The sequence below is a fragment of the Carassius gibelio genome, chromosome A25 (genome assembly GCF_023724105.1).
Source record: "Carassius gibelio isolate Cgi1373 ecotype wild population from Czech Republic chromosome A25, carGib1.2-hapl.c, whole genome shotgun sequence".
NCBI classification, from domain to species: Eukaryota; Metazoa; Chordata; class Actinopteri; order Cypriniformes; family Cyprinidae; genus Carassius; species Carassius gibelio.
The window spans coordinates 879,408-893,406 of record NC_068395.1 but is presented as its reverse complement, the minus strand read 5'-3'; the positions used below and the strand labels follow the sequence as shown (position 1 = coordinate 893,406).

At 39.2% G+C, this 13,999-nt stretch overlaps 3 protein-coding genes across 3 annotated transcripts in view; 2 read left to right on the top strand and 1 right to left on the bottom strand.

Annotated features, from left to right (window-relative positions):
• The first annotated feature begins 1,486 nt into the window (after nt 1-1,486).
• LOC127947501 (relaxin-3 receptor 1) lies at nt 1,487-3,802 on the top strand. Its single transcript, XM_052544666.1, has one exon. The coding sequence runs from the start codon at nt 1,605-1,607 to the stop codon at nt 2,793-2,795; it is 1,191 nt and encodes a 396-aa protein (XP_052400626.1). The 5' UTR covers nt 1,487-1,604; the 3' UTR covers nt 2,796-3,802.
• A 3,857-nt stretch (nt 3,803-7,659) lies between these two features.
• LOC127947301 (protein fem-1 homolog B-like) lies at nt 7,660-10,873 on the top strand. The gene is made up of 2 exons (XM_052544312.1): nt 7,660-8,379; nt 9,041-10,873. Exons 1-2 carry the CDS (start codon nt 8,105-8,107, stop codon nt 10,674-10,676), a joined length of 1,911 nt encoding a protein of 636 aa, XP_052400272.1. The 5' UTR covers nt 7,660-8,104; the 3' UTR covers nt 10,677-10,873.
• A 1,096-nt stretch (nt 10,874-11,969) lies between these two features.
• LOC127946733 (integrin alpha-11-like) overlaps nt 11,970-13,999 on the bottom strand; it is a 38,474-nt gene continuing 36,444 nt past the window's right edge. The window contains exon 30 of the mRNA XM_052543469.1: nt 11,970-13,126. Coding sequence (XP_052399429.1) covers nt 13,052-13,126 — 75 coding nt within the window. The 3' untranslated portion in view covers nt 11,970-13,051. The remainder of the gene's footprint in view (nt 13,127-13,999) is intronic.

The window sequence follows — 13,999 nt, the reverse complement described above, 5'->3', positions numbered from 1 at the left end:
GTGTGTGTGTGTGTGTGTCAGACGCGTCCCAGTGTTTCAGATGCACTTCCTCCATCCTCTGCTGTATACTGTAATAAACATGGATTCTTCTGTATCAAACAAGGAAAAGGAAACCCGTTTCAAGCATAAACAATTATAACGTCTCCGTCATCCTCATCCTCCATATGTGTGTTACAGATCAACGATTACACAGTCTGCGGCAGAACTTTGCACACAGATGTGAAAGCCAAACTGTAATGCATCTAAATAGTTAAAGCTCCGTACAGATGTGAGAAACTTTAGCGTTCAGTGGTCTCTCTCGTGCAGTGTCCTGCTCATTATTTCATTCACTCTGCATGTTTACTTTTTCTCCTCTGTTTCTAAATCTGGTCCTTCATCAGTCTGTGGTACATGCTTTGAGGAGAGATCTATATAATTATCTATATTATTTCAAAAATAAATGCATAAACCTTTTTTCTGGAGCTGTTCCACAATCTGTTTACTTTTTAATTCATTTATGTCCATTGTTTTTGACCTTTCATATGTCGTGGGTGTGGCCAATATGATTATATTAATATTTAATAAAAATCAAAGATGTAAAAAGACCTTCAAAATAAAAATAAAAAAATGTTTGAGCTATTTATTACTTTCTGTTTTATTTTATATTTTATGAATATATAATTATGTATATATATATTTTTAATATTATTATTTATTGATTTTTACCCTTTTAAGCTTGGTCCTCCATAATTCAGTGGTACCCAATTGGAGGCGTGGCCAATATAATTAGCTATATTAATATGCAAATTAAAATGCCCCAAACTCTATTCTACAATAAATAACTTTATAATATAATCTTTATTAATTTATTAATTTATTTATTTCCATTGTTTTTAGCCCGTTCTAATTCTATGATGCAAATTTAGTGTGTGTGGCCATTATTATATTAATATATTAATTTACTTATTTCCTTTTTTTTTTTTTTTTTTTTTGGTCCTGCTGCGTATTTCTGTGATTCAAAAATTGTAGGTGTGGCCAAAATGATTCATATTTAATAAATGATTTATAGAAATGGCAAGGAGTCTAAAATGATTTATGTTTCTGAGACTGTTTCTGTTTCACCAAAACTTTATTCATGTTCAAATTGTATTATAAAAGTAAAAAGTAAAGTTTAGCAGGCGACCTGTATGTATTAATATGTATTCCTTCTGTAATGCCCGGATCTGATTTAATGTCACACATCAGATGTTTTTCCCACACAGTTCCCCAAACGTTAGTGTGTAACTGTATCGGGATCGCGCGCATCGGATGCTAGTCAGCTCGAGAAAAGAGGTGCTCCTCTCAGAACACGTACAAATAAAGCAAATTATTATTTTACCCTTTTTTTCACTTTTAAGCCCGTGCGCATTCCGACTCATTTTTCCAGCGCGGATCGCAGGCGTCTCGAGGGAGGAGCGTCTCGTCTGTGGGCGGGGCCTCGGATGGCGCAGGTTTGATAAAGCCCCGCGCGGCGCGTCCGTCTCCAGCGTCATGGCGCGGGAACCTCCAGCCTCATCGCTGTGTCCCGGAGAGACGCGACCCCCTCGCTCGCTCTCCTAGTGTTCCCTCCCTCCACTCTGACGGTGATGCAAGCCCTCCACAGATCCGGGCTGCACCGGGCACCTGACGCCGAGCTGTGGCAGGACAGGATGACGGACCTCCAGAACCAGAGCTCCGCGAACGGCTCCGCGAACGAGCTCAGCCGCAACCTGGAGGACATCGACTTGGCTTCGGACGGTACTCTGGGGCTGCGCGTCTTGATGTCCATCGTGTACTCGGTGGTGTGCGCGGTGGGTCTGGTGGGCAACCTGCTGGTCTTCTTCCTCATGAGGGTCCGGCAGGGGAGGAAGAAGTCCACGATCAACCACTTCATCATGAACCTGGCGGTCACGGACTTCCAGTTCGTCCTCACGCTGCCCTTCTGGGCCGTGGACACGGCGCTCGACTTCACCTGGCCGTTCGGACACGTCATGTGTAAGGTGGTGGTCACGGTGACCGTGATGAACGTGTACGCGAGCGCGTTCTTCCTCACCGCCATGAGCGTGACGCGCTACTGGTCTGTCGCGTCCGCGCTCAAGGACCGCACGCGCAACACGCGCTGCTCGGTGAAGCTGGTGAGCGCGCTCCTGTGGCTCCTGGCCTCCGTGGCTTCGCTCCCCACGGCGATCTTCTCCACGGTGAGATCGATTAACGGCGTCAAGCTGTGTCTCCTGCGCGTCCCCAACGGCCAGCACTGGCACGCGCTCTATCACCTGCAGAAGATCCTGGTGGCGTTCGTGTTCCCGATGCTCATCATCGTCGTGTGTTACCTTCTCCTCCTGCGCCTCATTCGCCTGCGGAGCATGAACAACAACCTCCCCAAGCGCAGGTCCAGAGTCACCAAATCCGTCACGATCGTGGTCCTGTCCTTCTTCCTGTGCTGGCTGCCCAACCACGCCATCACCTTCTGGGGAGTCCTGGTCAAGTTTAACGTGGTCCACTGGGATAAAGTCTACTACGCGCTCCACATGTACGTGTTCCCGGTCACCATTTGCCTGGCGCACTCGAACAGCTGCCTGAACCCGGTCTTGTATTGCCTCATGCGCAGGGAGTTCAGGAAAATGCTGAAGGACTTCTTCTGGAGGATTTCGTCTCCCGCGATCGCCAACAGCTGTCAGATCCGCCCGTTCTCGGGCACCGCGAAGGAGCGCGACGACAGCCAGGCGGTGATTCCTCTGAACGTGATGGACACCGAGGAGTACAGACTGTCGGTGGTGAACGGACAAACCGACGCGTAACCGTCCACGGACACGCGCAAAGCCGTGCGTAAAAGCGCGCTGTTGACTCCAGACACAGCTCTGGAGGAGGATAAAGGGAACTTTTACAAAACTCTACAGGGATGTCGTTCGACCCTTTTTATTATATTCTCTCAAGAGATGTTTCAACATGCTGCATCCTTAAACGTGCGTGCCAACTAGTCTTTTGCGAACCGTGCATCCGGGGCTTTTTCACGCTTCTGTCCAGATTTCTGAATTCTGAAGACTGGTTTTATTCGGTGTAAACGTGTGCATTGAAGCAGACCTGGATGTACAGTCTATCGACACACAACACTGAGCTTAACTGCGATGACATTTTGATATTTTCCACTTTTACTGATGCTTGGAGGAAATAAAGAGAGAGATTTTTAAATCTTAAATCATTATACATGTTTATTCAAATTACACACACACACATGCATATTTGAGAATTATTTATTATAAATATTTGGTCAGCCTAATGTTTTCAGGGTAAAATATTTTTGCATTAAATTTTAAAATAATAATAAATTAACTAGAAAGAAGTGCATTTAATATCTACAATTGCTTATACATCTTTAAAATGGCATAAAGATACAACAGGAAATCTTATATATAGTTCTATATAATATAATATTAAGATTTATTTATACCTCTTTGAACTATTTATTTATAAATACAAATATTAAATGATCTTTTCATTTTCACTTGCATTTCATTAATTGCATTTAAGAATTAAATAATAAATAATCCCCAAGATTGAAATAATTTCGTTAATGATCATTCTGTAAATGCAGATTTTTTCATATCTGGTTTCCGGTCTGCTTTTTGTTGTTTGAATGTATTGCCTGGATATTCTGAAATAATTAAAGTGTATTGCTGATCTGAAGTGTAATAAAGCTGTGTCAGTGACCTCAACATGTGAAGCTGAGGGTCCGAGAGGAAATGAATGGAAACAGTGTTATTATCTTGTCTATTTGAAGGGCATAATAAAGTCTGGTCTTATCATAGCAATGTTTGTTTTCCTCATAAACACAATTACACAGTTTTATTGTTATTCCATCTTATTAACATTTGACAGCAGGTCTGTGGTTCAGGGAGTAAATCTATCCTCAGTTTATCATCTCAACACATGAATCCATGCAAACAATAACACAACAACAGGGGAATTTATGAGCTTTGTGATGCAGGTTCACAAAACAACACAACTGGCTTTCAGTTCTCGCTTTTTATAGCTTATAATAAATTGCTTAAACATGCTTTTATACAGAGAGGCACAACCTGTATAAAATAATCTACTCTCGATAAACACAAGAGGGCTATGTGATCGGAATCACAAATACAAATCCAATAATACGAAATATTAACTACTTAAATACGTTATTAATAAAAAGTCGACTTTAAAGCATCAGTCTTTATGAAGTAAAAACGTCAGATGCGTCTGGTGACTGTGAAACCAATCCCACGGTTGGTAGTTAATGATTGAAGCAGTTTGGCAGCTGCTTTATCAGTTAAATATGGTCTTGCTTGTGTATAGTTATTTATTTTTTTGCTGTTTTAGGAAGATTTAGAGGCTGTGTCTCTGTGACACGCTGCTTCTGATTTACTGCAGTTTTGAAGCTTGCTCAGCATCAGAAATGTCATCATTTTTGCAAAACCTCTCGTTTATATGTCTTTCATACGCCATCCTTGTGCACTGAGACAAACATAAACTGCATTATTTAAATTAATTCATTTAATAGCAAGATAATGAGGAACTAGAAAGAGTAATTTCTATATGCAGATATGATCTGAATTGTATTTCATGCACAGATATTTTGGGCTATGTTTCTTACTTAACATGTCTTATTTCAGACTAGAGGAAAGAAAACATCTATAACAAGCGTATTTTTTGCACTTTATTAATTAATTACAACAAGAGCAACATTTATTGTCTTACTCTTTGTATTTTTTATTTTTTCCCGTCAATATGGGACAAGATAACTCTATTTAAATCAATATGATAAATGAATTAGGTCAAAAGTAATCTAAAAGTTACCAAAAAGTAGTCCAATTATATGTAATGTAACGGATAACGATACTAATTGTAATTTTTGTCATGTAATTTGGAATCATATTACAATTTATAAGTAATATACCAGCTCTACTAAAGAATAATATTCAACCAAAATGACTTTGTTGTTATAAATCAGAGATATAAAGTAGGAATATCCCACATCTGGTTTAGAACGGCACACGTCACAATGCATTATGGGTAATGTAGTTTTACATCTCCTGTGCATTTTATGGAAACGTGGAGAAGTCCAACTCGCTGCTCTTATCTGGGACAGGCAGAGTCTAAGCGCTTTGCCAAAACGCTTTAGATACAGAAGACGTTTGATCATGTCTGACAGGCTGAGAGTTATATTCATCGTGGATGGTTTATATTTAGTACACTTCATCACATTTGTCAAGCAAGGCTTCATATCATCAGCAGCACCACATGTGATGTCAGCTCAAATGACACTTCCTTCAATTAAAACACTGTGAATGTGTAGCGTGGGGCTTTCAGTGCTCTGTCTTTCTTCCAGGAGACTTTATAAACCATCTTTCTGTGTTTTCTGTCCTTATCTGGATGTCCCGAGCACTGAAGTCTGCACTTGTTATTGTTGAGTTTTATCCATGCACTCCTACAGATTTCAAGTTTATTTAACTTAGTAAGCAAAGTTTACACTGTTGACTTTACCTGGGGCTTTTTAGGTTTAATAGGACGTCCGTGCGATAAATAAACACTGATGTGAGTCATTTGTTTGGATGTTCAAATACTTCCAGTATCTAAGTTTAAGGTTCACTCAATGATCATTTTCTATGAGCTGCTTGATTCAACCAAGTGAGAATTAAAAATCTTGTTAATTTTCCCCATCAGGGAATTGATAGTTAACAATAACCTTTTTATATAATGGGAACAGCTGCACAGTAGAGTGAGTTTGGGGCGGGGCTATCTGTTTGACTGACAGGTGGGGCACAAAAGGGGCGGTGCTTAGGAAAACGGTTTGAAAGCAATCATTATTTTGCTGTTAACTTTGAAGTAAAACCATAACACATTTTTGTATGAAATGCATCCAGATGACAGATAAAAATGCTTTTTGTTTGATAAGGATTGGATACAGTTTGGCAAAGAATCTCTCTTTAATCGTAAATGAAGGATTTGTTTTGGTATAAACTGAGTCGACCTGTTTAAGAGGAAATCGAGATTGCATCGTTATCATGAATCTAAACCAACAGTATCAAGATTTCCTCGCTTCATGTTTAGTTCTCTCTCGGTTTCTGCATCAGGATTTGCATGTGTTTGTCTTGCAGTAACTGCTCAGTTATTTCCAATGAAAAAAATAAACTCTATTGGCTTCAGTCTCGGTGCAATATGATATTAAAATAATATTTTTAAAACAGATTCATGCAGTGTAAAGATATTAAATGGAAAAAAACGTTAAAACGTTAACCGGCTTTTGATATACCTTACACAATACTGTGGAAAAATGATGTATGGTGTAGAAATGGTGTATATTACATTTAATAGACAATGCATGCAGTATTACAATAAAATACTGTAAAAAATGTGAAGCATCTTTATAATTATCATTGAAACTATGAATGATGTTAAAACACACTTTTTCACAAAATATTGATAAATTATGTAAAAAGCAAAACGTACAAAAATTAAATATTAATGTTTCTTTTCGGTAGATGTGTGAAACACTGTTAATACAGTTACCTGAAACTAAATAAAATAATCATTCACTTATTTATTAATTGCAGTAAAAGTTCATTTTAATTTCAATTTACATTTGTCATTTGTTTTACCAGTAACATTTAATGTTTTTTATTTTTTTTTATTTTTTTTTATGTTTTAGTTTCATAACTCAATATAGAAGTGGGACGAGTTGAATACTAAATGTTGGGGTTTGTTCAAATCACTAATTATTGACCTAAAAACAAACTAAACTAATTAAACTGAGTGCAGTGATGATGATCTGGGATGCATCCAGACTCTTCCTCCATTTACAGATCAAGAACACGAAGAAAGCGGATACAGAGCATCTCTGGAACGCCGTGGGAAACACACTTTAATCCCATCCGATATGTTTCCCTTAAATCCCAACACAATATCTCCTGCTGCAGGGGTTTGGGGAGGCATCAAAGAGCTTCTGGCTTTTGAATGCGATTCTAAGTAGGATTCAACCCAATGCAAAGACTTGAAAATTTATATATATATATATATATATATATATATATATATATATATATATATATATATATATATATATATATATATATATATATATATATATATATATATATATATAAATCTTATTAAATAATATAAAAATATCTTTCATATTATATTATAATTATGGTTACTCTGATATATATATATATATATATATATATATATATATATATATTATTTATTGGGATTTATTTTCAAGATTTTCATATTGTTTTATGGGACTTTTATTGTTTTCAAAATTACAATTAAAAATATATTGTTTCTTGCATTTTCTTATTATTTTATACTAATATTATTTACTTTACAGTGATGTATAAATATTGTCAGACCACATTTTGTTAAAAATATTTTTTTATTATTATTATAAAATAACATTTGGTAACCGATCCGTGCTTCTGACATTGTGGAGGACATCTACAGAAACACATAAATTCTATAGTATAATATAGTAAAGTATTACATGATATTATATAATATCACATATAGAGAATACGGGTTTCCTCTGTCATATTTTACTTTTAAGTATTGGGATTTATTTGATGGGACTTTTATTTCGAAAAGGCAGTCCGGGAATCCCAGTGTCGCACTTCCTGTTATTGCCGACTTCATTTCCGGTCGTCGTTACTGCCAGAGGTGAAAGACACCGACACATCCAGCGCAGATTCTGAGCATTAAATCGTATTAAACATCGACGAAGTCCGGATTGGTTCTGTTGGAGTGATCGGCGGGATTCATCGCGATCTGAAAGTGGTGGACTGAACCATATTAATTCGTTTGGTTTAGAAGTGAAAGAGTATCCCGTCTGAAAGTCACTGAGTCGAACAGATTACGTCAGGATTAGAGATTCATATTTAAACATTCTATATTATTTCGCTTACTATATATGTTATTTCCCCTTATTAGTATCTCATATTAATAACCCAGCGTGTTATAATCGAGGTCAGCTGTAAATGTCAGTAGGTCCAGAGGAAGCTCTCCATAGATGAGCTGTAGAGCTCAGGCTGAGGGTTTTAATGGGAGACGGTTTGATCTGTTCTGAGATCAGATGGCGGAGGCACCGGCTTTGGCCCGCTTGGAGTCCCTGGCCCGGTATGTTCACAGAGCGGCCGGTGAGGGTCGAGTCCTGACCCTGGCCGCCCTGCTCCTGAACCACTCCGGCGTCCAGACCCGGCACCTGCTGGAGTACGTGACCCAGGACGCCGGACAGAGGTCCACGCCGCTCATTATAGCTGCCCGGAACGGACACGACAAGGTGGTCCGGCTGCTTCTGAACCATTACAAGGTGGACACTGAACAGACCGGGACTGTGCGGTTTGACGGGTGCGTTGTTCGTTTCTCACACGGATCCAAGTATCCCAGAGAACACATGTCCATCGCTTCATCTGGAAGCATCTGCTGTGGACAAACATCTGATAATCAGTTTTCAATCTTAAAGGACTAGTTCACCCAAAAATGAAAATTAGATGTTTATCTGCTTACCCCCTTGGCACTTCTGAAGGAAGCTGTAGAGTTCACCTACATCATGGATGCCGATAAACATAACATTTTCATTTTTGGGTGAACTATCCCTTTTTCTAGAGGGACATATATCAGCGTTGCACAAAGAGCCACATGTTTAGAAACCCATGTAAAAATGTGCAACTTTTTTTGAAACGATGCGTTTCGAGACTTTATGGCGTGGTTTATTTCCCAATCCCACTACATCTCATGTTTATAAGTAAAAAATGTACTCTGTAATTGGCTTGTAACTATGCATTCGTACAATAATGTTGTTTTGTTTATAGGTGTTTAAGCAACTTAATTATAATTGGTTTATTAAACATAATTTTTTTTAATGCATTGAATATATATGCATTAGTAATATTTTGCTCGATGCGCCCTCTTGTGGCCTCGAGAGAGAAGCCAGAAGCTTTTCTTCGCCCTAACTGAAATTATGCATTTTAAATGTTAAATTATACTGACGTGTGTCTCGCTCTTACAGGTATATTATTGATGGCGCCACGGCTCTTTGGTGTGCAGCTGGTGCTGGGCATTTCGAGGTGGTGCGTTTGCTGGTTTCGCACAGCGCTAACGTGAATCACACCACCCTCACAAACTCCACCCCGCTCAGGGCTGCCTGCTTCGACGGCCGGCTGGACATCGTACAATATCTCGTGGAGCACAAGGCTGACATCAGCATCGCTAACAAATACGGCAACACTTGTTTGATGATCGCTGCCTACAAGGGCCACAGCGATGTTGTTTACTTCCTGCTGGAGCGGGGCGCGGATCCCAACTCTAAAGCTCACTGCGGGGCCACCGCGCTGCACTTCGCCGCAGAAGCCGGGCATCTGGATATCGTGAAGGAGTTGGTGCGATGCCAAGCGGCGATAGTGGTTAACGGACATGGCATGACGCCACTGAAAGTGGCAGCTGAGAGCTGCAAGGCGGACGTCGTAGAGCTGCTGCTGTCGCATGCGGATTGCGATATGCATAGCCGCATCGAAGCATTGGAACTACTCGGAGCATCTTTCGCCAACGACCGAGAGAATTACGACATTCTTAAGACCTACCACTATTTGTACCTCGCCATGCTGGAGCGATTTCGTGATCCAGAGAGGGTCATCGCCAAAGAGTTGGCGTCTCCTGTCGTGGCGTACGGAGAGAGGGCAGAGTGCAGGACTTTGCGAGACTTAGAGGCCATTCAACACGACCGGGACGCACTACACATGGAAGGCCTAATGATTCGCGAACGAATTCTGGGTGCGGATAACATAGACGTGTCGCATCCCATAATATATCGCGGCGCGGTCTACGCCGACAACATGGAGTTCGAACAGTGCATCAAACTCTGGCTGCACGCCTTGCATCTACGCCAACAAGGAAACCGCAGCACGCATAAAGACCTCTTGAGATTTGCGCAAGTGTTCTCGCAAATGGTCCACCTGAAGGAGCCGGTCCGCGCATCGGACGTCGAACACGTTTTGCGCGCCAGCGTCCTGGAAATCCGCCGCAGCTTGGCGCGCGTGAGGTCCACCTCCGATGCGGAGTTGCCGGCAGCCACAGAAAGCTACGAAACCAACGTGTTCACTTTCCTCTACCTGGTTTGTATCTCTACGAAAACGCAATGCGGCGAAGAGGAACGAGAGCGAATAAACAAACAGATCTACGACTTGATACGCCTTGACCCGCGATCCCGAGAGGGGTTGACGCTTCTGCACCTAGCGGCTAGCTCTAGCACGCCAGTAGATGACTTCCACACCAACGACGTGTGCAGCTTTCCTAACGCGCAAGTCACCAAGCTGCTCATCGACTGCGGCGCACAGGTCAACGCCGTCGACTATGAAGGGAACAGCCCTTTACATCTCATCGTACAGTACAACCGTCCCATCAGCGACTTCTTGACGCTCCACTCCATCATGATCAGCCTCGTGGAAGCCGGCGCACATACGGACATGACCAACAAGCAAAAGAAGACCCCGCTTGATAAGAGCACGACGGGGGTTTCCGAAATCCTTCTGAAGACGCAGATGAAGATGAGCCTGAAATGCCTGGCGGCTCGCGCCGTGCGACAACATCGGATCTTGTATCAGAACCAGATTCCCAAAAGTCTGGAGGAGTTTGTTGAATACCACTGACCTGTGTTTTAGTTTTTTTCTGTCAGATCTGGGTTTTGGAGTTTGTTTTAACCTGGCGAACGGTGCTGAGGACTTCTAATTTGATCTTGTTTAGTACTAGCAATTTACTAATTTACCTGTTGATCCATTTGGGAGATCTGACTGCTGCAGTTATTCCCAAAAGAACTGGAGTTTCCAGTTTCATCCTGGCTCTTTTTTTTTTTTTAAACAGATCATAGAGGATGGTAATGCTGATGCAGTGCAAAATACTTTTATTTTGAAAACTGATGCTTTTCTTCTTTTGACGAACAGCATTCAATTGTGTGTTGAACTTTAGTCATGACAATGTGAACAGCTCTTTTTAACGAGCTGCTCTTTTATAAAAGCTTTATTTAAAAACAGAGTCAAAAATATCTATTTTATAAGGAATCAATAGTTGAGTGTTGATGACTTAAAGCTAAACTCTGTGCCAGGGGATTTCTTTTATTTGAATATTAAAATGTGCCTGTAACCAGAAGTTGGACATTTATAATTGTTTTGTGTTTTTAAACCATGACGCCACTGTAAAGCCAATTAGCGAGTCTGTAATTCTGACTTGGGTTAATGAACATGTGATCGAGCTCTTTTTGAGTCACGTGGCCTTATTCTGGATGGTGCTGGTGTGTGTGTGTGTGTGTGTGTGTGTGTGTGTGTGAGAGCCTGTCTGCTTGAATGTGGCCGAATCTGAATGTGGAGGATTGTATTCTGTAATCACTGGAGATTGCTCAATATGTTTTTATTTCCAAATCAAACAAGATTAAAAACATCAAAGACGCCTATCAGACTCTGAGTGCTTCTGTTGTGTTTGAACTGCGAATTTTAAAGAAGTAGTTAACCCAAAAATTTTAATTCAATGAGAATTTACTCACTCTCAAGCCATGCAAGATGTAGATGAGTTTGCTTCTTCGTCAAATTTGGAGAAATGTAGCATTGCATCAGTGTCTCGCTAATGAATGTGAATGGGTGCCGTCAGAATGAGAGTCTAAACAGCTGATAAAAACATCACAATAATCCACAGCACTCCAGTCCACCAATTAACGTCATTACTGTGATGTTTTTAATCAGCTGTTTGGACTCTCTTTCTGACGGCACCCATTAACATCCATTGGTGAGACACTGATGCAATGCTACATTTCTCCAAACCTAATGAGGAAGCAAACTCCTGGATGACCTGAGGGTGAGAACATTTTCAGAAACTTTAATTTGTGGGTGAACTATTCCTTTAACATTTGCATAAGTTATTTTATGCATCAAACACATGCATTTATTATTTATCCTGAATGTTTTCTATTAGAATAATATTAAAGTGATACTTTATATGTGTGTATAAAACTTCTGAATTGAAAAACAAAGGTTTACTCTTAAATCAAGGTGATTTTAATTTATTCAGTGGAGCAATAATAATAATAAAAAAAACAAAAAAAAAACATTCAAGCGGTCATCTTTACATGCAATAAATGGCGACATAAATGTCAATGATCAAAACAAGTGACAGTAGAATCACCACGCTGTCTTAAAACGTGGAAGCCATGTCAGAAGAAAGTTGCATATTTTTGATTGAGAGACTATGTTCATAACCACTAAACGACTAGCGTGTTTACTGCACACAGTATGCTTTTTTTTGCATTGCATTGCATAACTTCCTACATTCATCAAAATGTACACAACTGCACACAGTAATGCATCCATCAATGTGAGCTTTCACTTTTCCAGTGTGACGAGTTAGAAATTAGAAATGTTAATATCTTTCCTGACTCAAAATTCGATCAGACTGACATCTTTATAAAAACCTTGATTTTAAATGCAAATAACCGTAATATTTTCAATAATCTCATACTACAGAATTTAAGCGATTTAAATGAACTGCATAAAAAGCAAATGATGAAGAACACCGAAACAGACATGAAAGATATGTCTCTCACATATAAATCCTGAACAGATGTTTCAACCAGATGCATAAAGGTGCATAATAATTGTATCATTGTTTTATATTATATTGCTACACTTATTTAATATTTACGGATTTCAAGTTCACAATTGTTGTGCAAGTGCATCAGCTTGAATTTATGCCGCAGCAAAAAAAAAAAAAAAAAAATAGATTCTGTTCCAAAATCTGAGGTTTGTTTCAAGATACACAAACAATTAATCACCACCAAAACCTCTCAAAATGGTTCAAACCATTGCCTGGTAGTACTTTCAACCCCTTCAAAGTCTCAAACTTCCCATCTTCTGTGTGGCCAGGGGAAGCGAGCTGATTGGTTCTGCTTCGGACTGCGGGAGGGCGTGGCAGTGCTCAAGAGCAGCTGATTGGCTGACAGAGAGTCCCTGAGTGATTGGTTGAGGAGGTCGCCGTGGCTTTACTGATCCTCTGCTGTCTTCTCATTGGTCGCCTGCTCTTCTCTCTTTCTCTTTTGCCTGTGGAAGAATCCCAGCTGCGGATGAAAGATAGACAGTGAGATCTGACCTTAAATAAAGGGTTTGCTGTGTAAATTAATGTTCTGATATGTACATTTAGCTCTACTTAATCTAGAGTAAAAGAGAGCGGCGAGCATATGGACGGGATAAAGGCTGGCTCTGGATTAAAGCATTGTGTTAGCAGCGCAAGGGGTTGTGGGTTCGATTCCCAGGGGACTCATGTTAGTTAAAAAATGTATAGCCTGAATGCACTGTATGTTGCTTTGAACAAAAGCGTCTGCTAAATGCATACATTTAATTTACATTTAATTAAAAAGGGATTTCAGTTGGTGATTTAACAAACATAAAGCCCATTTGTTAGCCTAAAAACGAACACATTTTTTTTTTGCGTCATTTTAATATTATTTATTCTATTATAGCATTTATTTTTATTTTGAATAAGATTTTATTTTTATATTTTCAGTTTTAGTAATTTTATGTGCTTTATTAATTTTTATAATTAATTATTTTTACATTTTTATTTAAATTTGAGTAATTTTAGTACGTCAACTTATTTAAAGTTATTTGCCAAAGAAATATTTGCAATTTTGGTTTACGTTTTAGTAAATTTAATATAATTATATATTTTAACATTTTTATTTGTTTTTATTTCAGTTTTAGTGTTTTATTAATTTTAGTATTTCAACTAGACAACATTTTTTTCCGATTACATACACTTTACATAAGGTTCATTAGTTAACATTAGTTAATTACTGTAGTTAACATGAATAAAATGTTCATTTCAACATTGAATGCATAATTAAAATCAAAAGTTGTGCTTGTTAACTTTAGTTTATACACTGTAAATTAACATGAACTAACAATGAACGACTGTTTTTTCATTAACTAAC

Excerpts from the sequence above, each read along its gene's own strand:
- LOC127947501 (XM_052544666.1), top strand. The coding sequence starts at position 1,605 with ATGCAAGCCCTCCACAGATCCGGGCTGCACCGGGCACCTGACGCCGAG.
- LOC127947301 (XM_052544312.1), top strand. The coding sequence starts at position 8,105 with ATGGCGGAGGCACCGGCTTTGGCCCGCTTGGAGTCCCTGGCCCGGTAT. Across the intron at positions 8,380-9,040 it reads GGGACTGTGCGGTTTGACGG|GTATATTATTGATGGCGCCA; the intron begins GTGCGTTGTTCG and ends TCGCTCTTACAG.